The sequence below is a fragment of the Ctenopharyngodon idella genome, chromosome 7 (assembly GCF_019924925.1).
Source record: "Ctenopharyngodon idella isolate HZGC_01 chromosome 7, HZGC01, whole genome shotgun sequence".
Classification (NCBI taxonomy): Eukaryota; Metazoa; Chordata; class Actinopteri; order Cypriniformes; family Xenocyprididae; genus Ctenopharyngodon; species Ctenopharyngodon idella.
The window spans coordinates 38,657,238-38,681,491 of record NC_067226.1 but is presented as its reverse complement, the minus strand read 5'-3'; the positions used below and the strand labels follow the sequence as shown (position 1 = coordinate 38,681,491).

The following is a 24,254-nucleotide window of genomic DNA, read 5'->3' as shown; positions in this document are numbered from 1 at the left end:
ACAAAATTAGTTGTTCCAATTTAGCAGACTTTAAGTATACCAATTTATAGCGTGCCACAAATACATTTAGTAAGTACATACGAATAAATTGTGCTTAAGTATACTATTTTTTCACAAGGGTATACATTTTTTCAATTGTAGTCTTTTAAAAATTATAAAAATCACAGATTCTTGATTGCATTGCATTTTACAAAATGTCCCAGCTTTTCTAGAAATGGCATTGTAAGTTAAGTTGAATTAAAAGTTGTTTAATAATATTTTGAATATTCTGTAATTGTGTTTCGTAATGTGGTAGTAGTAAATCGCACAACGAGGAATAATATTAGGGGATAGGCTTTAATAGCAAAAAAGCAGGAACAGGATAAACACAGGAGAATACACAGTTACATTAACGAGAATGGACAAAGACTGAGGGAGAACACAAGGTATAAATACACTGACCAAACAAAGGAACTAATGAGCGAGTTAATGATCACAGGTAGAAACTAATTACATAATTAACAGACTGACAGACAGAAACTAGGTCAAACTAATGCTGCCTTCATGTGCTGTTGGAAATTTGATAATTCCCACTTCTGAAGTTGTGATTACAAGCTCATCGCATTCAACTTTCAAAATGGGAGGGCGTTCATGTGCAATTTTTACCAAGGAAACTCGTATTTACGATAATTCAGAGAGCATGTGAAGGCAGCATAAGAAACACAAAACAGCAGACGTGACAAATTGTTAATAAATGATAAACATAAAAATGCTATAATTACCAATTTCACCTCTAGAAATTGAAAAATAAAAATCCATTTAATAGAGGCGTCAGTATTGAAATTGCCTTCAGTCATAGTACTTATGTACTACAAATATTTAAAACATACTTCTTTAGCTGCATTAATTTGGAGATTCTAATGCAATTGTAAATTGTACAGAAAAAATGTGATTAATTAGTTAATTTGTTTTATCGATTGACAGCAGTAATTTCAAAATATCTAATTTTATAGTCAAAATATCATTACATCACAAACAGCCCATCTTATCAGACCTCCACAGACTAAACTAGTCCCTTCAGGTGTTTGTGATGTCTGAATACTGAGATTCTGCCTGCAGACCAGCACACACAGGAGCGGGTCTGAAATCAATCTCACACTCACAAAGAACACAGGAATATACCAAACTGGAAGAAGCTTTTGTGGAGGAATGAAGAGTACAATGAAGGGCAGGTAAAACACCAGCAGATTGAATATGAAAACAACCAAAATATGATGATCTAGTTTTGATGTGTGAGAGCGATGTTCAGCAGAACATGAAGCTCTACAGGATATTATCCATGTGATCAAAGACACAATGAACATAGAAAGATTAATAAAGAAATAATATTCATGCAACAACGAAATCTCACTGATAATGATACAGAGAAACACGAGTATGTAGAAAATTATGAAATAAGGTGAAGAGAAAACAGAAGCAGTATACAGTGGAAATCTCACTGAGAGAATTCCCTCTAGCGCCACCAGCTGGTTTAAGAGGAGACCATAGTCTCTTGACGACAACCATAAAGAATACACAACCCTCCATGCCCAATCTGTATACCAGGAGATCTCATTTAAGAGATATTTTATCAGTATGTAAGGACTCAAGAGAAGCTCAACAAAGTCAGTGAGGAGGAGGAGGATGATGAAGGCTGAAATACGGTGTCCATTCTTTCTGTGATGAATTAGATCGCTGACAGACCAAGCAAGAGCTGGAAGACATGCGCACGCACAAATGATGGTGAAGATGGAAAATCTGACCCTCATCTCCAGTTGTTTAGCTTCTTGCTTCCAGTAAAATGGATGATATTCCATATTGTAGTCTCTCTTTGATCTCTGCGATATCCAGCTGAAAATATGTAAGTGTATAAATAAGTGAAAAAATAATATCTGTGCTGAATAAATGCTGAGCAACTTCCAGAAGTCACAAAGCTCATAATGGCATTAGCATACAACAACTCAGAATCATCAGTCCGAAAAGATTAATGCATTCTAGTCTGTATTACATGTCAAGTGAAACAACAACCATGTCTTACCTAGATATATTCATGAGATTTCTATACAGCACTGTGCTCCAGACTTAAGCAAACTTGGTTGATTTCTTCTCTCATTCTGTCTGTGTTTTTGCTCTTTCTTCTGTTTTTCTAATGCTAGTTTCTGGTTGTTGGTTTATATGGTGGTTTGATCTCAGCTCTTACATCAGACCTTTGACTGTGGTTTCAGTAATAAAACTGTGGTTTTTACTTAAACCATAATGATAAACACATGGTTTCACAGACAAGGCTTAAGCATAATCCCAGACTAAAATGCACATTTGAGCTGTTTTAACTGAAAGCAAATTTGGCTGAAATATCTTAAATTATGTCACTATCATTGTTTTGTCTCAAGATGCACACCAGTAATGTCCCCCCCCCCCCCCCCCATTGCATGTACCATGTTATCAAAGTGCATCTGTTTTCATCTCTGCAGATATGAGATAATGCAAGATCTGCTAATATTACAAGAACATGGTCACCTAATCAGATCTGCTAGGTACAGCTTGTCTTTAGTGGATCTTTAAATGGTAGCAAAAAAAGTACCAAGAATTGCAATACGTATTTTCCTTCCTGTTATGTAAGCACAGATATAAACACATATAATGTTTAGTTTCAGAAGACTCTGGGCTTCTTTCTTGTCTCTCTTTTCATTCTGCAAATATCTTCTTTTGGGCCTTTCTTCACAAACTTCATCTGTTAGATTGGATGGTAACACTTTACAATAAGGTTCATTAGTTAACATTAGTTAACATTAGTTAACTATATTAGTTAACATGAACTAATAATGAACTGCACTTATACAGCATTTATTAATCTTTGTTAATGGCAATTTCAACATTTGCTAATACATTATTAAAATCTTGTTAACATTAGTTAATGCACTGTGAACATGAACAAACAATGAACAACTGTACTTTCATTAACTAATGTTAACGAAGATTAGTAAATACAGTAACAAATGTATTGCTCATGGTTAGTTCATGTTAGTTAATACAATAACTAATGTTTAACTAATGGACCTTATTGTAAAGTGTTACCGATTGGATTTTATTATAATCTACTGACTAAGATTTATTTATTTTTATCTTATCACAATTTTAATATTTTAATAGTAATAATTTTAATATTTATAGGAGTGCATGATTGTGATTTCACTTTTTTAACTTTAGTTAGTGTGTAATGTTGCTGTTAGAGCATGAACAACTTCTGCAAAGTTACGACGCTCAAAGTTCAATGCAAAGGGAGGTATTTTCTTTTACAGAAATTGCTTTTTAAGGACTACAACAAATGGCTGGTAAGGACTACAGTGTGCTTCTTCCCGGGTTAGTGACATCACTAACCCTAAAATTTACATAAACCCTGCCCCCGAGAACACTCAACAAAGGGGGTGAGGCCAAGTTATTGCAATACAGTACATAACACAAAAGCTGACAACATAAGTTATAACCGTAATTAAACTAAACTAGATACCTGTTCATGCAGCATATATTCTCTGGCTCTATAGGATCTTACAATAGTTCCCACAAGAGCGATTTATAGATTATCATGACAGAATATGTTAATCAATGACTTTAAGATAGTAAACTCCTCATCAGCTACATAAATTCATCAACTAACCATTCAGAAATGTTCTGTTGCATTCTACATGTTGTGACTTCTTCTTGAGTCTCTCCATCATTGCCCAACTTTGAACATAAAGGCTGAACAGTTTCTGATATTTTTAGCGAGTCTGTCTGAGGTAATCGGAGCTGCTAACACAAGCTCTTGAAACTCTGTCCTCTTCTTGGGAGCAGCAGCTCATTTGCATTCAAAGGTACACACACAAAAACAGAGCGTTTTTGCTCACCCTCAAAAAGTGACAAATTTAACATGCTATAAAAAATAATCTGTGGGGTATTTTGAGCTAAAACTCCACATACACACTCTGGGAACATCAGCGACTAATTGTACATCTTATAAAAATGTCAGTATATGACACCTTTAATATAATTATAATATTATAACATTTTAATATTATTTGATTCATTTGTTGTCTTTATAATTTTACATTTTATTTAATGCAATTTGTTATTCCTTATTCAAAATTTGATATTTGACATAATCATTGCTCGTCTGCCTGGGTCACACTGCATCACCCAACATATATTCTTAATGCCCTAGCCTGAACAACTTCCAGTTACTTTAAAACAGATGATGTTGCTGACCCATATGCCAGACATCCATAATCAATATGAGACATAATGATTCCCCTGTATATCATCATCAGTGTATCTCTGTTCACTTCTGTAAGTTTGAAAATTAACAACGACATTGTTTTCCTGTTCCAACCCGTCTTTCTTACCAACAGGGTCATCTGGGGTTCCAAAAGAGGTGCTGATAGTGATCAAGGCCTGTAGGCTAAGATGAGTGTACATCAGGGGTCTGCTAATTGTCACACCTTTAGTACGTAGGAGAAGCTGTAATCTGCTGATTGGTCAGTTTGAATGACTTGCATTTGGGTTTTAGTTAGGCCTGGGCGATAAAACAGTATCGATATTTATCGACGGTACGTCTTAATCGATAACGATATAAAAATGTTCGATATATAACTCTCGATATAGTTTCACTTAAATGCATTAAAATGTAAACAGACATGAAGTTCGATTGCATGAACAACTCTCACAGACGCTACGAGTGACACACAAACAAGTTGCTGTGGAGTTCAGTAGCGCAATCGCCACGTGAGATCAGAACACACAAACACATGAAAATGAGTGCTGTACCTGCCGGTGACGAGGAGATTGTGAATAAAAAAAGACATATCAGCTCGTCAGTGTGGCAGTTTCGTGGTTTTCTTACGTAGCAGCTGATCTACTTCAAAGTTCGTCTTGAGAGAGCAGTTGTCATGTCGGTATAAACAGCTGCACAAACAGTGTTTTCAACCACACAGTATCTTTATTTCTGTGCTACAAATATTCAAATTATCACAGAAGTACTGCGATAAAAGTTTATAGTTCAGATAAAACACTAATTATCTATGTTATCAATCAAAATAGAGCAAATCAGCTTTTGAAAGAAACTTGAACGCGCTGAAAACGACGCATTTATCGATTACATTGTTTCACCACCAGGTGGCGACAAGTGACTGTTAAAAATGTATTTGATGTTGAATTTTCATCCAACAGATTCTTTTACATACACTGATTCATCCAGTAATGAAACAAGAGTATTTATGGGCGTGTCATTGAATCATACATCCAAACATATTTATTTATTTATTTATTTTTTGTAAATAATTAATTCAAATATATTTAAAATTTTAAAATAGACCGCAGCAATTAATATTTTGTCAGAACCTAGTAGTAAATCACGTTATTTCGTCATTCAGAATTGTGATCTCAGTTTGAAACAAAAAAGTTTCTCAATTTATACAGAATTGTGCAGCTCTAAGTTTCTTTAACACTTATTTATTTAATCTTCATATAAAAAATTAGAAAGATTTGTTTAAATTTTATTTTGCTTTGTTTTAAAAATTATTTGTTGTTTGCATTAATTAAAAATGCATTGGTTAAATTCAAACTTTTTTTCTGCTAAATTTTTTTCAATAATTATCGATACTGATCAATTTTTTTTAGCTGTATCGCCCAGCCCTAGTTTTAGTCACATTGGTCAAAAAAGGGATAAAAGAAGGTTGTATCTGTTGCTCTGTCTTTAGCTATTTAGTGGCCTTCTCTTTGGCTCTCTTCTCTTTCTCTAGCTCTAGTCTTAGGCTCTTTCTCTCTTCTCTTTTCTAAGCTACTCTCATTCTCTCTCTCTCTCTCTCTCTCTCTCTCTCTCTCTCTCTCTCTCTGGGTGTCTGTTGCATGTTGGGATGTGAGAGTGTGGTGTGGGGTGTGAGATCAGCACGATTAAATTTGTTCAAGGTTCATTTTTTAGTTTTATTTCTTTATGGTGTTCTTTATGGTGGTGTTTTTTTTAATCATTATTAGATATTTTGGTAACACTTTACAATAAGGTTAATTAGTTAAACATTAGTTAAACATTAGTTAATGTATTAACTAACATGAACTAATCATGATCAATACATTTGTTACTGTATTTACTAACCTTCGTCAATGCTAGTTAATGAAAATACAGTTGATATATACAGTATATATATATAAATACAGTTCATTGTTTGTTCATGTTAGTTCACAGGGCATCAGCTAATGTTAACAAGATTTTAATAATGTATTAGTACATTTTGATATTAACATTAATAAAGATTAATAAATGCTGTTAACTAATCATGTCAAGTCACCTTTATTTATATAGCACTTTTTACAATGCAGATTGTGTCAAAGCAGCTTTACAGTGATAACTGGTACATAATTTTGGCTGCACAGCAGCTCTTAAAGAAAATGGTGTCATTGTCCAGCTTAAGTAAATTCAGTATTGATTCATTCCGTTGTAAGAATCAATAGTTATTAATTTAGTTAATTTATCTATATCAGCACTGGAGTAAACAGTGATGTCATCATCCAGCTCAGTGTTAACTAATGAACCTTATTGTAAAGTGTTACCGATATTTTCTTTCTGATTAGTTAAAAAAGCATTGCAAATGCATTTTTGATTTAGAAAACTATGGCGTCTCCCTTAGGTGAAGGTATGCCTTTTTTTTTCTATCAAGAATGGATGTAAAGTTTTTTTTCCTGATCAAGTGTTTATGGTAGATGTTGTTCTCCTAGCTATGGGAGATATTGTAGGTCATCGAAATATAATCTCTGCCTCCAGAATGAGCAAGGCTGTCATGTTTTTTTTCTGAAAGAAGAAAATTTAGTGAACAGGCTTGTTGAAAATGAGAACATTGGTGCTGTTAACGCTGCATTTAATGTGCTGCCATGCATCTTTTTTTTTTTTTTACAGTGTGGTTATTCCAAACAAAATTTGACGTCTGTCTGATGTTGCGCTTGATGTCAAACAAACGTTGGGTTTAGATGTCAATCTGATTTTCATTTTCAACCAAAATTTGATGTCTGACCGAAGTTAGATTAGTTTCTTCCGGGCGTCACATTGATGTACTATGCTTGTAATTCATCTAAGCGAGATGGTGAAAACAAAGTAGGCCCAAATGTTTTGAAGGATGTAGATGATTCTGTTAGTGATAGTGAACATGGTACTGGTGATGAGGTTGATAGTGTTAGTGGTTTGCCGTCTACTTTGCTAGTAGAGAATGAAGATAGCGATGGGGCACAGATGGAGGAATGTGATAGTTGCTCAAAGGTTTCTGAAATTGATTGCAGTCAGTCGATGAATGACGCTTATTCTGTGGAAGAATTAAATACATTTCTGCATCAAACTAAAGGGAGAAATGCTGATGTTGTAAAACACTTCCTTAATGGTAAGACATTTGTTAAATCAGTTTTGAATGCTCAGGACTGTTGGTTACAATGTAATTTTCAAAACAAAAAACATTTAGGAGAAAAAATAAAAGCACATGGGTGTGGGATCTATGTTTTTTTTTTTTTGTTTAGAACCAGAGATCTTTCAGATTACATCTGGAATGACTCAACATTCAGATTCATCATTAGCTGGAAATTTGTCTGAAAAGAAACAAGATCTTGAAACTTTATTGCAAGTTCAGCCTAAAAAGGTGCCCTAATAAGATCTTGTTTTATGTCTGTATGATATGGATGCCCCCATTCGTTCGTTTATTCATTCATTCATTTAGAAAAGGTCTCAAAGCAACAAAATGAAATGTACTGCTTGACAACTCCAGATGGACTAAAGACTTCTGATTCAAGACAAATGCAAAAAATTGCAGTGTTCTTTTATTTTTATTTTTATTTATTTATTTATTTTTATTCAGGACTGTATAAAAAGCAACACACTGATACAGGATGTGTATCACAATATATTACAACATTATTAGTATATTACAACGGATTCCTATCACTAAATATCGGAGTCAGAATATGGACTGTACTGTTTCTTTTAAGGAGTTAACTGATGCTGTTATATAGATGAAGTCTAACCGTGCACCTGGAATTGATGGACTGCCATTGGACTCTTATAAGGTTTTATGGAAGATCATCGGAAGAGACTTTTGTGGAGTGTTGAAGAATGTTTTACAGATAAACTGCCATGAATGTGTGGTAAAAGAATTTGTGGTGGTTTAAGTCAAGCAATAAGAATGCAGAAGGGTATTAGGCAGGGGTGTCCACTGTCAGGACAGTTATAAGTTTTAGCAGTGGAGCCGCTGTTGTGTCTGTTAAGAAAAGGTCTGTCCAGCTTAAGGGTTGGTGATGATTCTCATTCTGTTGAACTGACTGCATTTGCAGATGACATTACTGTAATTGTAAAAAAAACAATCAAAATATTAATACTACTATTAATACTATTAATACTACTAATTATTATACTTTTAATATCTGCAAAACTCAACAAAGGTAAAACTGAAGCATTTTGGTGTAATGATAAAACAACAATGCCCTTACCATTTATCTTTGGAAATGTTAAGTAGAAAAAAAAAATATGGTTCTGAAACAATATCAAAGAAAAAAAAAAAAAAAAAAAACTTGGAAGGTGTAAAGGACAAAGTGCCAGGTTGTCAAAACTGAAATGGATTTTGCCTCAACTATCCTATAGGGGAAGAGTGCTGGTTATAAATAATCTTGCTGCCTCTATCCTATGGCATAAATTAAATGTATTGAATCCACAAGAATAATTTATCGGAGGAATCCAAAAATGTATTGTAATTTTTTTGTCGTCTGGACAGCATTGGCTATGAGAGTCAGTTTTGTATCTACAGGTACATGAAGAAGTTCTTATGGTTATTAGGTCTAAAGTGGCTGCTTTTAGACTGCAAGCTGTTCAAAGATTACTCTATCATCAGTCTCAGAACTGGAAGACGCGTGGGAGGAACTACATGGTTGCACTGCCCCTCACTGTAATCTGGTTGGCCACCACTGATGCCTCCCTAACAGATCTCTTGTGATAGGCTTTTTTTTTTAATGCCAGTACCTTTTTAACTGCATATTGAAATTAACAATTCAGTGGAATTTCAGTGCTCAAATCTAGCAACTTTCAGAGACATTGCATGCAATTTCACCAACGTTTCATTAGCATGATTGGAAAGACAAAAACAAGAGAACAGGTAGGCAGCCTCTGTATGTGGTTTAATATGTAAGGGATAATATACAATCAGCCTGTCATTATTGCCAAATAAACCCTGGCATGGTGATCAGGACTTCCACAGGGAGTTTATTATACTGCTACTCAACAATTACGTGGACATGAATTAGCCTATTTTAATCTTACCTGTACATATTATGCCTCTTTTTACAAGAGGCAAGATGTAATATAAATCTCAGGTGTGGCTCAGATATTGACAATATGGCAAACACTAAATATGAATAAAACAATATAGTCAAATGTAAGATATATATGTGTGTTTGCTTTGTGTTAAACAGAACAAAGAAATGTATACAGGTTTGGAACAACCTGAGGGTGAGGAAATAATGACAGAATTTTCATTTTTGGGTGAACTATCCCTTTAATAGCTTTCTTTTCTATGACTCTGTCACATTATTAGATTAGTAAAATTGTAACGCATCATCATGAGCTCTAGTGTGTGTAGTATTAAACATGTAGTGTTATGAGAGTGAAGTATGGGGTTTTAGGATAAACCATTGAAGCCCACACACTTGCCCATCTGGTATGAAACTTGTAAAATTATACTTTTAAATTACAAATGACTTTTAAATCATACAATTGCTTGGGAAGAAGTCATGGTTCCCTTTCAGTCGGTCACGTTCGACGTACGTCAGTAGTGACCGACGAATTGGGATATCGCTAGAGAGCCCTATCAGCTTCGAGTGAACTACAACAGGCCAATGGAGTTGGCGTGCGATATTTGCATAATGCGCACCGCCCCCGCCAGGTGGTATAAATAGGGGAGCAGATGCAATCGCACTCTGTCTTTCGCTTCGGAGCCATCTAGTGTGTTTCCAGCTTACAGACTTCAGTGAATTCTTCAAGCCAAAAAAGGAAAATTTCTTTTTCTTGTGTTGGTGCAACGGCACTCCAGCGAGGTCGCGAGCTTCCGAGGAGCCTGAGCTTAAAGCTCTCAACTGCTGTTTTTACAGCATTCAATTTCCATTTCCCAGCATTGTGGTCTGTTGCGATTTGGGCCGGTTCCTCCGTTGTGTTCGGGGAGTGGTGTACCCGAACACATCGTGACACTCCCTGTGTGCTTCAGCACAAGAGAGCTGAATTTTTCCCCTCCTAAAAGAGCTTCACAGACGAACCCTGCGTCTTTTTCAAGATGTCATTTCGTCTGTGCGTTACTGGATGCGGTCGTTCATTGGTCCCCGCTGACGGCCACAATCGCTGCATCACGTGCCTGGGCGTTCAGCACGCTGAAGCAGCTTTTGTGGATAGTTCATGTTCTCACTGTGGGAACATGACTATTGCAGTGTTGAGATCGAGACTCTCGTTCCTTGGTTCTCAGGGAGCGGGGGTCCCCTCCCCTATGCCCCGTGCCGCCGTTTTCTCTGGCTTCGGCCGGGGTGACGGTGCGCCGGCGTGTAGGCAGGGTGATCTGAGGATCACGGTCAGGGCTTCCCCGCCGAGCTCCGCTCCGCGGGCCCCTGTCCCCTCTACCTCACTGCAACCGGTGGTGTTACCGATTGAGCGTGCTGGTCCCTCTACGGAGCGACCAGCCGTTTCTTTCGGAGCACCGGCGGATGACTGCATGTCGATCGCGGCATCGGAAGGTGAGCCAGAGTCCTCGGGAGATGAAGACTCGGCTGCGTTACCTCCCTCCGGGACCGTAGCGTTGTCCGAGCCTGATCCTGAGTTGACGGCTATGCTTTCCCGGGCTGCCGAGAAGGTCGGGCTCGTCTGGAACCCTCCACCGTGTCCCGAACCTTCTCGGCTCGATGATTGGTACCTCGGGGCGGCCCGCGCTGGTCCCCAGCGCCCCGCCCCGATGCCTTTCTTCCCGGAGGTGCATGATGAGGTGACCAGGTCCTGGCGGACGCCCTATAGCGTTCGTGCGAGACCTGGTCCCTCGTCCGCCTTCACCAACCTGGATGGCGGGGAGGCTAGGGGATATACGCGGATTCCCCCAGTCGAGAGGTCTGTTGCGATGCAACTGTGTCCAACGGCCTCTGGCTGGCGCGGTGAGCCGCGTCTCCCATCCCGGGCCTGTAAATTCTCGTCAGGCTTGACAGAGAAAGCTTACAGAGCCTGCGGACAGGCTGCCTCTGCCTTGCATGCCATGGCCCTTTTGCAAGTTCATCAGGCAAAAGCGTTGATGGAAATGCCCCAGGGAGGTCTTGACCAGCAGCTGCTTGGGGAGCTGCGTGCCGCCACGGACCTCGCCCTCCGGGCGACTAAGGTGACGGCACGTTCTGTTGGTCAGGCGATGGCCACGCTTGTGGTCCAGCAACGCCACCTTTGGCTGACCCTTGCTGATATGAGGGATACCGACAAATATCGGTTCCTGGACTCCCCCATATCACAGGTCGGCCTTTTCGGCGACGCGGTAGAGAGCTTCGCCCAGCAGTTCTCTGCCGCCCAGAAGCAGGCTGAGGCTATCAAACACGTCCTGCCCCGGCGGTCCGCTGCTGCCTCCACCCCGCCGCCGGCAGCACAGCCTCAGCCCGCTCGTCGCCGAGGGCGCCCGCCTGCGTCGTCCTCCGCCCCTGCTAAGTTGGCAAAGCAGCAGCCTACACCAGCCAAACAGCAGGGTGCCGGTCGCGGACGCGGCGCCCAGCCCGCTCAGGCCAAGCCAGGTGGCAAGAGGTCGAGGAAGACGCGACCCTGAGACGGGCGACCTGGAGGGGAAGGTTCCTGCTCTTCGGGAGAGGACTCCATCGTCTCTCCCACCCCCGGAGGAGGGCCGGGGGGAATTTGTGAAATTGTCTGTCCCGCCGCTGGCTCTCCGGAGTCCAGCGGTACCCACTTCATCACAAAAAGAGCAGTTTCCCAATCCTCCAGGTCACAAGAGACTGTGGCTGTCAGCGCGCGAGGCTCCGCCTTGCCACTCGCAGCCCACTCTCACTTCGCCAGCAGGTCCCAGTGTGATGGTCGAGGCCGCCCCCCAGCCGTCTCCCATTCACACTGTCACCTCGCAGAGTCTGACCCCACTTCGGGCCGCTGCGCCGTCCGAGTCGGGTTCCAGCACTCTGCTTCGCTGCCCCACCCCCGGTGCGTCTGTGGTGCCTTTGGTCCCGCTGGCTCGGTGTCTGGAAGCCTGGATAGCGCTCCCCAGCCCGTCCCGCTGGCTCATTCGCACTATCAGACTCGGCTATGCGATTCAGTTCGCCCGGCGTCCCCCGGTCTTCAGGGGTGTCCACTACACTCAGGTGTCCCTGGACAATGCACCTGTTCTCCGGGCGGAGATTGCTGTCCTCCTGGCGAAGGATGCAATCGAGCCGGTCCCTCCAGCCGATATGAAGTCAGGGTTCTACAGCCCCTACTTCATTGTACCAAAGAAGGGCGGTGGGCTACGGCCAATCCTGGATCTGCGTGTCCTGAACCGGTCCCTTCACAGGCTGCCGTTCAAGATGCTTACGCAGAAGCGCATTTTCGAATGCGTCCGTCCCCAGGATTGGTTTGCAGCGATCGACCTGAAGGACGCGTACTTTCATGTCTCGATTCTGCCTCGTCACAGACCCTTCCTACGGTTTGCGTTCGAGGGTCGGGCATATCAGTACAAAGTCCTACCCTTCGGGCTGGCCCTGTCGCCCCGCGTCTTCACGAAGGTTGCGGAGGCGGCCATTGTTCCGCTCAAGGAACAGGGCGTTCGCATCCTCAACTACCTCGACGACTGGCTCATCCTGGCCAGCTCGCGGGAGCAGTTGTGCGAACACAGGGACATGGTGTTAGCTCACCTCAGTCGGTTGGGTCTTCGGGTCAACTGGGACAAGAGCAAACTCTCCCCCGGGCAGAGGATCTCTTATCTCGGTATGGAACTGGATTCGGTCGCCCGGACTGCGCGCCTCACCGAGGAGCGCGTCCAGTCAGTGTTGACCTGCCTGAGTACGCTCAAGCGCAGGACAGCGGCCCCACTGAAACTCTTTCAGAGGCTCCTGGGGCATATGGCATCCGCAGCCGCAGTCACGCCGCTCGGATTGCTTCATATGAGGCCGCTTCAACACTGGCTCCGCGGCCGGATCCCGAGATGGGCGTGGCAGCGCGGTACGTTCCGTGTTCCCGTGACACCGAACTGCCGTCGCACCCTCACCAAGTGGTCGGACCCTTCGTTCCTGCGGGCTGGAGTTCCCCTCGAACAAGTGTCCAGGCATGCTGTGGTCCACACAGATGCCTCTGCCACAGGGTGGGGGGCCACGTACAACGGGCATGCAGCGTCGGGTCTGTGGACGGGGCCCCAACTGCATTGGCATATCAATTGCCTCGAGTTGCTAGCAGTACGTCTTGCACTGGGCCGCTTCCAGGAGCTGTTGACAGACAAGCACGTACTGGTCCGCTCGGACAGCACTGCGGCCGTTGCGTACATCAACCATCAGGGTGGTCTACGCTCCCGCCGTATGTCGCAACTCGCCCGCCATCTCTTGCTATGGAGTCAGAAGCATCTGAGGTCGCTTCGTGCCATTCACGTCCCAGGCGTGCTCAACCGTGCAGCCGACGAGCTCTCACGGCAGCCTCCGCTTCCGGGCGAATGGCGGCTCCATCCCCAGGTGGTCCAGCTGATCTGGCAGCGCTTCGGCGAGGCACAGATAGATCTGTTCGCCTCCCCGGAGACTGCCCACTGCCAGTTGTTCTATTCCCTGACCGGCGGCACGCTCGGCACGGATGCCCTGGCAATCAGCTGGCCCCAGGGCCTACGCAAATATGCGTTTCCCCCAGTGAGCCTTCTCGCACAGCTCCTGTGCAAAGTCAGGGAGGACGAGGAGCAGGTCTTGTTAGTGGCTCCATATTGGCCCACTCGGACCTGGTTCTCGGACCTCACGCTCCTCGCGACAGCACCTCCCTGGCCCATTCCTCTGAGGAAGGACCTCCTGACTCAGAGACGGGGCACCCTCTGGCACCCGCGTCCCGACCTGTGGAAACTCCATGTGTGGTCCCTGGACGGGACGCGGAGGTTCTGAGTGATCTCCCGCAAGCGGTCGCAGACACCATCACTTCCGCTAGAGCTCCTTCTACGAGGAACCTCTATGCGCTGAAGTGGAACCTATTCGTCGAATGGTGTTCCTCTCAACCAGAGCGAGAGGACCCCCGATCATGTTCGGTCAGAACCGTGCTTTCCTTTCTGCAAGAGGGCCTGGAGCGAAGGCTGTCTCCCTCCACCCTCAAGGTGTATGTTGCCGCTATCGCCGCACATCACTATGCAGTTGATGGTAAATCGCTAGGGAAGCACGATCTGATCGTCAGGTTCTTGAGGGGGGCGAGGAGACTGAATCCTCCCCAGCCCCCCTCTGTACCCTCTTGGGATCTGACCCTGGTTCTTACATCTCTCCGGGGTCGTCCCTTCGAGCCTTTGCAATCAGTCGAGTTAAAAGTACTGTCCCTAAAGACCGTCCTCCTGGTTGCATTGGCCTCGCTCAAGAGGGTAGGGGACCTGCACGCATTTTCGGTTGACGAATCGTGCCTGGAATTCGGGCCCGGTGACTCTCACGTTATCCTGAGACCCCGGCCTGGATATGTGCCCAAGGTTCCTACCACTCCCTTTCGAGATCAGGTAGTGAACCTGCAAGCGCTGCCTTCGGAGGAGGCAGACCCAGCCCTAGCTTTGCTCTGTCCCGTCCGCGCGCTGCGCCTGTACGTGGACAGAACGCGAAGCTTCAGGACCTCAGATCAGCTCTTTGTCTGTTACGGAGGCCAGCAGAAGGGAAAGGCTGTCTCCAAGCAGAGGATGGCCCACTGGATAGTGGACGCCATCGCCCTGGCGTACGAGTCCCAGGGCGTGCCTTGCCCGTTCAGGTTGAGAGCCCACTCCACCAGAGGAGTGGCCTCTTCCTGGGCGCTGGCGCACGGCGCCTCGCTGACAGATATCTGTAGAGCTGCGGGCTGGGCGACACCTAACACGTTCGCTAGATTCTATAGCCTTCGTGTAGAACCGGTATCTTCCCGTGTACTCGCTTCCACCAGCCGGTAGACGCGAAGAGCCCGTTCTAGTGTCGGCTTGCAATGCCACTCCCGCCCCCTGGGCCGGATACGTGCATCCTTTTTACTCCAGTCGAGTTCCCCGCTTGGCGAACCCTGTCGAGTTCCTCCGCCTCCCCCTTCGGCTCGGACATTGCGGAGTGTCTGATGCCAGGCCAAACCTCCGTCACCGACGTTGACGTTTGGCTGGGTTCCACATGTCGTGACCCCTCCACGTGAGCGGTCCCATGTGTGTATTTGTCCACGGTCAACTCCCTACGGCGAGCCCGTGTCTTTCCCTAGCAGAGCCAGCTCTGCTGTCACCTGTCAGATGAGTCTCCCCCTACCCAGGTGGAGCCATCCCAGGGACTCCATATGCGTACTGCCCACGGCCAGTCCATATGTGTACTCTCCACGTAAATTCCTCCCCTACAGGTGGGTAGTGGTCTCCGCAGCGTCCCCTACGGGTTCGCTTCCCCAGTGTAGTCTAGTTTACTTAGTGGGTATATCGGAACAGCAGTAGACTCTCTCGGCGTAAGCTCGCCCCCTTCCCCGTCCCACTGGTGCGCCGGGTGGCTAGAGCTTGCGCTGGGCACTGGAAGGGGTTCATACTGTGGCGCTTTATTTGGGATCCCAATTCGTCGGTCACTACTGACGTACGTCGAACGTGACCGACTGAAAGGGAACGTCTCGGTTACGTATGTAACCCTCGTTCCCTGAAGGAGGGAACGGAGACGTACGTCCCGTCGCCACAGTTGCTGTACCCTCGCTGTAGTGCGGACTAGATTGTCTCCTCAGCGAAAAACAGAGTGCGATTGCATCTGCTCCCCTATTTATACCACCTGGCGGGGGCGGTGCGCATTATGCAAATATCGCACGCCAACTCCATTGGCCTGTTGTAGTTCACTCGAAGCTGATAGGGCTCTCTAGCGATATCCCAATTCGTCGGTCACTACTGACGTACGTCTCCGTTCCCTCCTTCAGGGAACGAGGGTTACATACGTAACCGAGACGTTTTCTGGGCCCCTGTGAGAGAGCTGAAGTCGAAGCCCAGATATTCAGCATCAGAAAGACAGAAAACGATAATGTTACCATAATGTGATTGAACAGAGTATTATTGCTGATAATTCAAATGTATTATATTTTATATAAAAGCAGGCAGTCACTCTTTACCATTATCTTGTCTTTCAGCAACTCAAAGTGATCATAGAAGGCAAAAACAACTACAGTGATCTTGACATTTCTAACACAGCTGCTGAAGTTACTAACTGCTGTATTACAAACTTTAATTACTAACTGCTGAAGATTTTAATATAAATGAAATGGATTTTCATCTAAACCCTTTGTCATCATGTTCAGAAATCAGACTGTCTATCTTCCTCATCACTAGTGTTTGTGTGGGTCTGCCAGCTCTCATTTGGGCTTTTCGTCTTCTGAACCTTCACAGAAAGATCAGAGGCCAAATCTCATCCTTCATCCTGTTCCTCCTCCTCAGTGATCTGATACAACTCCTCCTAAATCTATATACGTTGACACAACTACTCAGAAAATGCATATATTGGAACTCTGACATGATTTTACAGTTTTGGTCAGGCTTACATTTTTGTAGTTTTCATCTGCATCAGCTGGTGGCTCTAGAGGGGGTCTTGACAGCGAAATATCCACTGCGTTCTACTAATATTTTCTCACTCCCCTGTTACATCATAATCTCCATCCTTGTGCTTGTCTTTTCCATAGTGAGTACATTAACTGCATACAATCCTATATTTGCTCCTTCCTTGTTCAGTCTTACCACCATTTTGGCATCACTGAGCTATTTGGCTGCAACATGTGTAATCATCTGTACAGCTCCTCCCACTCCTGTCAGACAAAATGCATGTTCAGTGTTCACTGTTGCCATTCTTACCTTTGTTATGCTGTACTTACCATTCATACTGATTATCTGCGTGAATTTCTTCATGGGTGGAGTCAACATATCATGGTTTGTGATGTCTGTCTGTTTGTTGAGTTTGAGAGTGATTTCAGACCCTCTCCTGTGTGTTCTGGTTTGCAGAAGAAATCTCAGACACCACTAAATTTGGCATGTTCGGCACTCATGATTTATTTATTCGGCAATTAAAAGTATTGTAGGGGGTTCCTATGATAAAAGGAGCAACATTCACATGACAGCCAACCATCCATAGAATAAAACAGCTAACAAAATGCAGCACTCCCCATCAAATGATGTGCACAGAGATAATTAACATTAGTTTGGCATTAAAACAGTATCAAATCATCTGGGCTTCACTAGCTCAGATACACATGATAAGTTAATCCACTAGATTTTAAGTCTGGTCTAGTCAAGCGACCACGATCACACTGGAAGAGTCCATTAAGCCATTCAGCAAAGCAGACCCAGGCACATGTAGTGGGTTGGAAAAAATGGATGTGTATAAGGCTCCAACCTGGTCTCATGGAAAGACGTACCTGCGGGAACGTTTTCGCGAGTCGCAAAAATACGTACCAATACGTACATATCACTGCAGTTTCCATAGAAATGAACACTAGAGGCAGTAAAACAGCAAGCGCTTTTAATCGTTTTCATACACAGTTACGATTATAGGGTCAGATTATGGATTAATAAAGACTTGTTTTCACATCTCTTTGCACAATATTATGTTATGACTTCAAAAAGCTTTTTACAAGAGTGCACAACGTGTAAACAAATATATTTTGGACTTTGCATTGCTTAAGCAGCTCCATACGTTTCGCTTTTCTGACATAACAAGCTTGCTCGGTAGCTCAGCTGATACGGAGATGGACTTAGGACAAGGAAGCCTTGGGTACGAATCCCTGGGAAAATTAGTCACGGTAAAAGAGCTCAAACATGAGAGATCAAAACAAGCTTAAAACAGCATGATTATGGATGCTTTTTGTGTCACATTTGCTTTTGTTAACACTATCGGGTAGGTTTAGGTGTAGTGTTGGTGGTACCTTATTTTAAAACGTAATGGAGCATTACACTTTTAGCGCCACTCACAGGACAAATTTCAAATCAGAACTGCGGTGATTCGTATAAAAACCAACATCAAAAACGTACCATGTTCACGTTTATCTGTTTCAGCAAAAAAAAACAAAAAACAAACAAAAAAAAAAACACGCTTTTAGCGCCACTCAGTGGACATTTCACATTGAAACTGCAGTGATATGTACATATTGGTACGTATTTTGCGAATCGCGAAAATGTTCCCACAGGTCTGTTTTTCTAATGAGACCAGGCTCGTAAATTCATCACGTTTTCATTTTCATTCATCAAATTAATTCATAAATTCATCATTATCTTTGTTGTGAGGAAAATAATGTAGTGTTGTTGTTATATTTGCCACCTGTAGTGGGCGCTTAGCACTATCTATTTAAGATACTGGACTGGGCGAGTCAGAATCAATTAAAGGGTTAGTTCACCCAAAAATAAAATTTCTGTCATTAAGTCTCCCCAATATGTTGTTCCAAACCCGTAAGATTTTTGTTCATCTTCGGAACACAAATTAAGATATTTTTGATGAAATCTGAGAGGTTTTTTTTTTATTTTTTTATTTTTTTATCTCCCATAGAAATCAGCGAAATTACCATATTCAAGAAATTACCAAATATTACCATATTTGTTTTTTTTTTTTCGTGCACAAAAAGTATTTTCGTCGCTTCATACCATTAAGGTTGAACCACTGTAGTCACGTTGACTATTTTAATAATTTGTGTTCCGAAGATGAATGAAGGTCTTATGGGTTTGGAATGACATGAGGGTCAGTAAATAATGACAGAATTTTCATTTTTGGATGAACTAACCCTTTGAACATTGTTGAAGACTGCAGCCAGTACTTGTGTCTCACAGCATCTCTTTCTATTATTCTACAGATTAACAAAATTGATTCAAAAACTAGTTGAAACTGATGTTTAACACTGTGTTTCAAAGATGTATGTGTTGATTTTTGTTGGGTTAAGGTTGTTTATTAATGCGCATTTAGTAATAATGAGTCAAGTATCAGACATTAGATTGACAAATATGTTAATGTTAAGTGAAATATGATAAAATATACAAGTGAAAAGAGTGGATGTTTTTAAAAACATCCATTTACGTACATGTAAAACACGAGGATAGCTTGAAGCGAAATGCTATAGGCCTATTCATTTGTACAACAGTCTAAAAATGAGATTAATGAATTTTATGGTGATGTGAAATATAGGATATTTGACTGAAATCCCTGTAAAAGGTGAATGTATTGTGTTTGATAGTAATATGTAACAGAACTTAAGACACAAATAACTTCTGGAAGGCCTTTATTGAAATGTAACTGTCTTTATTTTCAAATGAGTTGTCTTACAAAGAAACAAGTAATTGTTGTTAAGTAAAGTTAAATATGGTAATGTTGTTAATGCATTGAAATCAAAGAAAACAATGAGAGTCAATTAAACATTGTCGAAGACTGCAGCCAGTACTTGTGTCTCATAGCATCTCTTTCTATTATTCTTCTATTTACCCACTCAGCACTGTGACTGTGATTTTAATGGTAAAAGACTGTAAAAATGCTATGGTGAAAAACAGTTAATTGGTTTACAGAAAGAAGTCACTATATACGGTGAATAACTGTAATAGATCTAATGGTACATTTAATATAATTTTAGGATAAAACACCATTAAATTTATAGTTTTTGGAAGTGAAAAATAACAATTCATTGAATAATTTACAGTGAAAAAAACATAAATTGACATTCCCACAAGCCCCTGTGTGACACTTCACATTTGATGTATTTTCCTTGAAATAACTAGTTTCTCCTTAGTTTTTCTTAGTTTTTTCTAATCAGTTATGTACAGTAGGATTTTATGTTACATCTAATGTTGTTAAATTAATACTTATTGCATTTTTAAAAATTTCATGTGTGTTACCATGATGGTGTTTAGCGTTTGTGTGAATGACACTGTGTGCACCTTCTATATATTAGAATTGTCCTTCTCAGCTTGTGGAAAATCTGCTTGTGATGAACTTTGGTCCATTGTGTGATTCTCATCACCACTGTGTTTGGTGGTTGTCAATGTATTACAAAGGTACAAAACAGATATTAGTACTTCAGTAGGTTGGTAAATTAACATCATATCAGTTAATGAAATACGTTTTTTTTTTTTACATTTTTTATTTTTTACATTGCTACCGTATTTTTTTTACGGTAAAGTTCTGGCAACCACAGCTGCTGTTTTTTTACTGTAAATTTTACAGGGATTTTTTTTTACAGTGAGGCTTCTCAGACTTAAGGCGGGTAACACACACAAAGCAAGCAAACATGTGGTTCTCATGGCTCTTCGAGCAGCAGAAGTACAATATCTTGGTGGTAGATCTGCTTGTTTTGGGGGGCTGTATTATCCTATATTGTCACACTTGTTGTCTCTGTTGTTTGGTTTATTAAGTATGTCTATTAATGCAGCAGCATGTATGATATACAGCAGAATGCATGTATTGGCTTGTATTGTGCCATGCTCCTGTCACAGACACGCCAGGTTCTACTATCACCCAACCACAGCACACGTCATCACCCGAGTTCTAATCACGCACACCTGCAGCCCATCAGCACAGTCATCAACAGCAGCACAAAAGGCACACACACTCACACAGTCACTGTCCGGTCTTGTTTGCACATGGTCTTACCTGTATCTGTGTCTCCTCAGCTCCAGTCTGTCATCTGCCTGCAGAGGACTGCAACGGATTCCTCCTGCAATGTTCGCTGGTCGTGGAGATGCAACTGTATCTGTACCCCAACGACCACGCTGAGGTAGCGTTCATAATTTCTCAGTTAAATGGCAAGGCGCTTCGCTGGGCTGAACCTCTTTGGTCCCAGAAAAATCCCATAACCCAGTCTCTCTCCAGTTTCATCGCTCACTTCAAAGAAGTTTTCGGAAGACCTGCCTGGGATTCTTCAATCGGTGAGCAGTTATATCAGTTGAAACAAGGATCAATGACTGTTAACGAATATGCTCTTCAATTCAGAACCCTCGCTGCCGCTAGCGGATTGAACGAACAATCCCTCATAACCACGTATCATCAAGGATCGGATCCACGTGTGCGGTTGCATCTCACTGCATACGAGGATTCCATCGGGCTTGAACGCTTTATCCAACTCTCCATTCGCTTCGCCACTCATATGCAGTCGTGTCTCAAAGAGCACCAGGGCCAGCCGTTATTTCCATCATCCCTCCGCCGACCAGAATCCGTCAGCTCCCCAGAACCAGCCAGCGAACCCATGCAAGTGGAAAATACTCGTCTGTCTATGACTGAACGGCAGAGACGGCTGACCCAGAACCTATGTCTCTATTGTGGATTGTCTGGGCATTACATCTCTGAATGCCCCACTCGTCCAGCCTGTCCCTTGGTGAGTGTGATTATTCCCTCTATAAATAAGATGAAACCACTCACCACTGTTGTAAGCCTTACTGCTGCCGGTGTATCTCTTCCAGTCAGTGCCCTCCTTGATTCTGGGTCAGCCGGCAACTTCATCTCCGGCGCCCTCTGCCGTCAGCTCAAGCTCAAGACCACAGCAACGCTGTCGACTTACCAGATCCACTCGGTAACTCGGCCATGGGACTGTGCCATTGATCTGCATCCGGGTGAGCCAGGAAAGATATATTCACTGTCCATCCCGGAGGAGAAGGCCATGGAGGAATACATCAAAGAGGCTCTGTCACAAGGTTATATCCGCCCATCTACTTCCCCTGCTGCTTTCCAGCTTCTTCTTCATGGCAAAAAAGGATGGAGGCTTGCGGCCCTGCAGTGATTACAGAGCACTCAACAAGATTTCTGTGAAGTTCCGTTACTCACTTCCTCTTGTCCCATCTGCGCTGGAACATCTCCGAGGTGCCACTGTCTTCACCAAGTTGGACCTCCGCAGAGCGTACAACCTCATCCGGATTCATGAGGGGGACGAGTGGAAGACCGCATTAGTGACCCCTACTGGCCATTATGAATACCTTGTCATGCCGTATGGACTTGTCAACGCCCCCTCCGTATTCCAGGATTTCATCCATGAGGTGCTCCGGGAGTTCCTCCACAAGTCAGTCCTGGTTTACATCGATGACATCTTGATCTACTCCCGGAGCATAGCCGACCATCGCCACCATGTTGCGGAGGTCCTGAAACGCCTGAAGGAATTCCACCTGTTCCTTAAGGCAGAGAAGTGTACTTTCCACCAGCCCTCAGTTCAGTTCCTTGGTTACTACATTGATATCAGTGGCATCCGGATGGACGAGAGGAAGGTGGCTGCTATCAAGGATTGGCCCATTCCCATGACAATCAAAGAACTCCAGAGATTCCTAGGATTCGCAAATTTCTATCGAAGATTCATTCAAGGTTACAGTATCATTTCCACTCCACTCACCAACCTTCTGCGCAGTAAGCCCAAGTCTCTGTCCTGGAACCCAGCCGCAACCCAAGCCTTCGAGACCCTGAAAGAAGCTTTTACCACCGCTCCCCTCCTGGTTCATCCCGATCCAGAAAAGCCCTTCGTCGTGGAGGTCGACCCCTCGACCACTGGAGTGGGAGCGGTCTTGTCACAGCAGCAGGGGAACCCAAGTAGACTCCACCCATGCGCCTTCTTCTCCCGCAAACTCAACCCGGCGGAGATCAACTATGACATCGGCAACAGGGAGCTTCTCGCCATCAAGCTGGCCCTTGAGGAGTGGAGGCATTGGCTCGAAGGAGCCAAACACCCGTTTGTTGTTCTAACTGATCACAAGAACCTGGAATATCTTCGAGACGCAAAACGACTAAACCCATGCCAAGCACGATTGGCCCTGTTTTTCATCCGTTTTGATTTTATCATCTCCTATCGCCCTGGGTCAAAGAATGTAAAGGCAGATGCCTTTTCCCGTATCCACAGTCCCGAAGAAAGCTCTGAAACTCCTGAACCAATCCTGTCCAGGAAGCTCTTCGTCAATCCCATTGTCTGGTCCAAAGAGACCCTGCCCGAGTCCAATGCCTCCACCAACACTCTGCCGGGTTGCCCACCAGGTTTGCTCTACATCACCCGGACACAGCGCACTCCCCTCATCCAGGCATCTGGCCACCCTGGGGTCAATGAAACCCTCTCGTTGCTAAAAGAACGCCTCTGGTGGCCGAACATGGCATCGGATGTCAGAAGGTACGTGCAGGGATGCAAGGAATGCGCCATCTTGAAGAGTCCACGACATCTTCCCTCCGGAAAACTCCATCCTCTGCCCGTTCCTAACCGACCCTGGTCACACCTAGGAGTAGATTTTATCACCAACCTTCCAGCCTCAGATAATTGCACCTGCATTCTGGTGTTTATTGACAGATTTTCTAAGTCATGCCATCTGAATGACAGCCGACCCATACCAACCAGGGCAGAAGGTCTGACACGCCAGGCTCTACCATCGCCCAACCACAGCGCACGTCATCACCCGAGTTCTAATCACGCACACCTGCAGCCTATCAGCACAGTCATCAACAGCAGCACAAAAGGCACACGCACTCACACAGTCACTGTCCGGTCTCGTTTGCACATAGTCTTACCTGTACGCTTACCTCAAGGACTCCTTCCAAGATACTTACCTGTCTCCAGCGTGTTCCCAAGTCTCCTTCGTTGTTCCTCGTCTTTTGTGAGTTCCTCAGTGTCTCCTCAGCTCCAGTTTGTCATCTGCCTGCGATATCTGCAAGAGAAAAGACAAGTATCACTCCAGTATCCATATCTGCCACCTGTCTTATCTGCCATCACTCACCTGCGCTCCGTTTATGCTACTGGTTGTTCAATAAACTATATTACCTGCATTCCAGTGCCTCTGTCCCCTTCTGTATTGTAACAGCTCGTTTGTCTCTTGCTTTAAAGGGGTATTTTACAATGCCTATCTGTGCATGTACATGCTCATAGCAGCGTGTCTGTGTGCGTATTGACAATAGCAAGTAAGTCATATCTAAAACAAATATGCACTTATAGTGACATTTATAGTCCAAAACAAATTCATGCATTAATCATGACATTAGTGAAAAAATAAAAAGAGGATACCCAAGAATACTCAGGTTTGCAGTCTGGGAGGAGCTGAGAATGGAGACGTGAAGTCGGACACTTTCTGCTTCCCGTAGTGACACTT

The 24,254-nt window shown here is 43.6% G+C and overlaps 1 protein-coding gene and 1 long non-coding RNA gene across 3 annotated transcripts in view; one reads left to right on the top strand and one right to left on the bottom strand.

The window, feature by feature from the left end:
- Nucleotides 1-23,934, top strand: part of LOC127516027 (Fc receptor-like protein 5) — a 64,905-nt gene extending 40,971 nt beyond the window's left edge. For both annotated transcript variants that reach the window (XM_051900287.1, XM_051900285.1), the window contains exon 9: nt 20,823-23,934. In XM_051900287.1, the coding sequence (XP_051756247.1) occupies nt 20,823-21,925 (1,103 nt within the window). In that variant the 3' untranslated portion in view covers nt 21,926-23,934. The remainder of the gene's footprint in view (nt 1-20,822) is intronic.
- Nucleotides 318-2,378, bottom strand: LOC127516038 (uncharacterized). Its single transcript, XR_007930920.1, has 2 exons — nt 2,057-2,378; nt 318-1,869 (listed from the first exon to the last, which is right to left on the bottom strand). It is a non-coding gene; the product is annotated as an uncharacterized LOC127516038 (long non-coding RNA).
- Nucleotides 23,935-24,254: the final 320 nt, after the last annotated feature.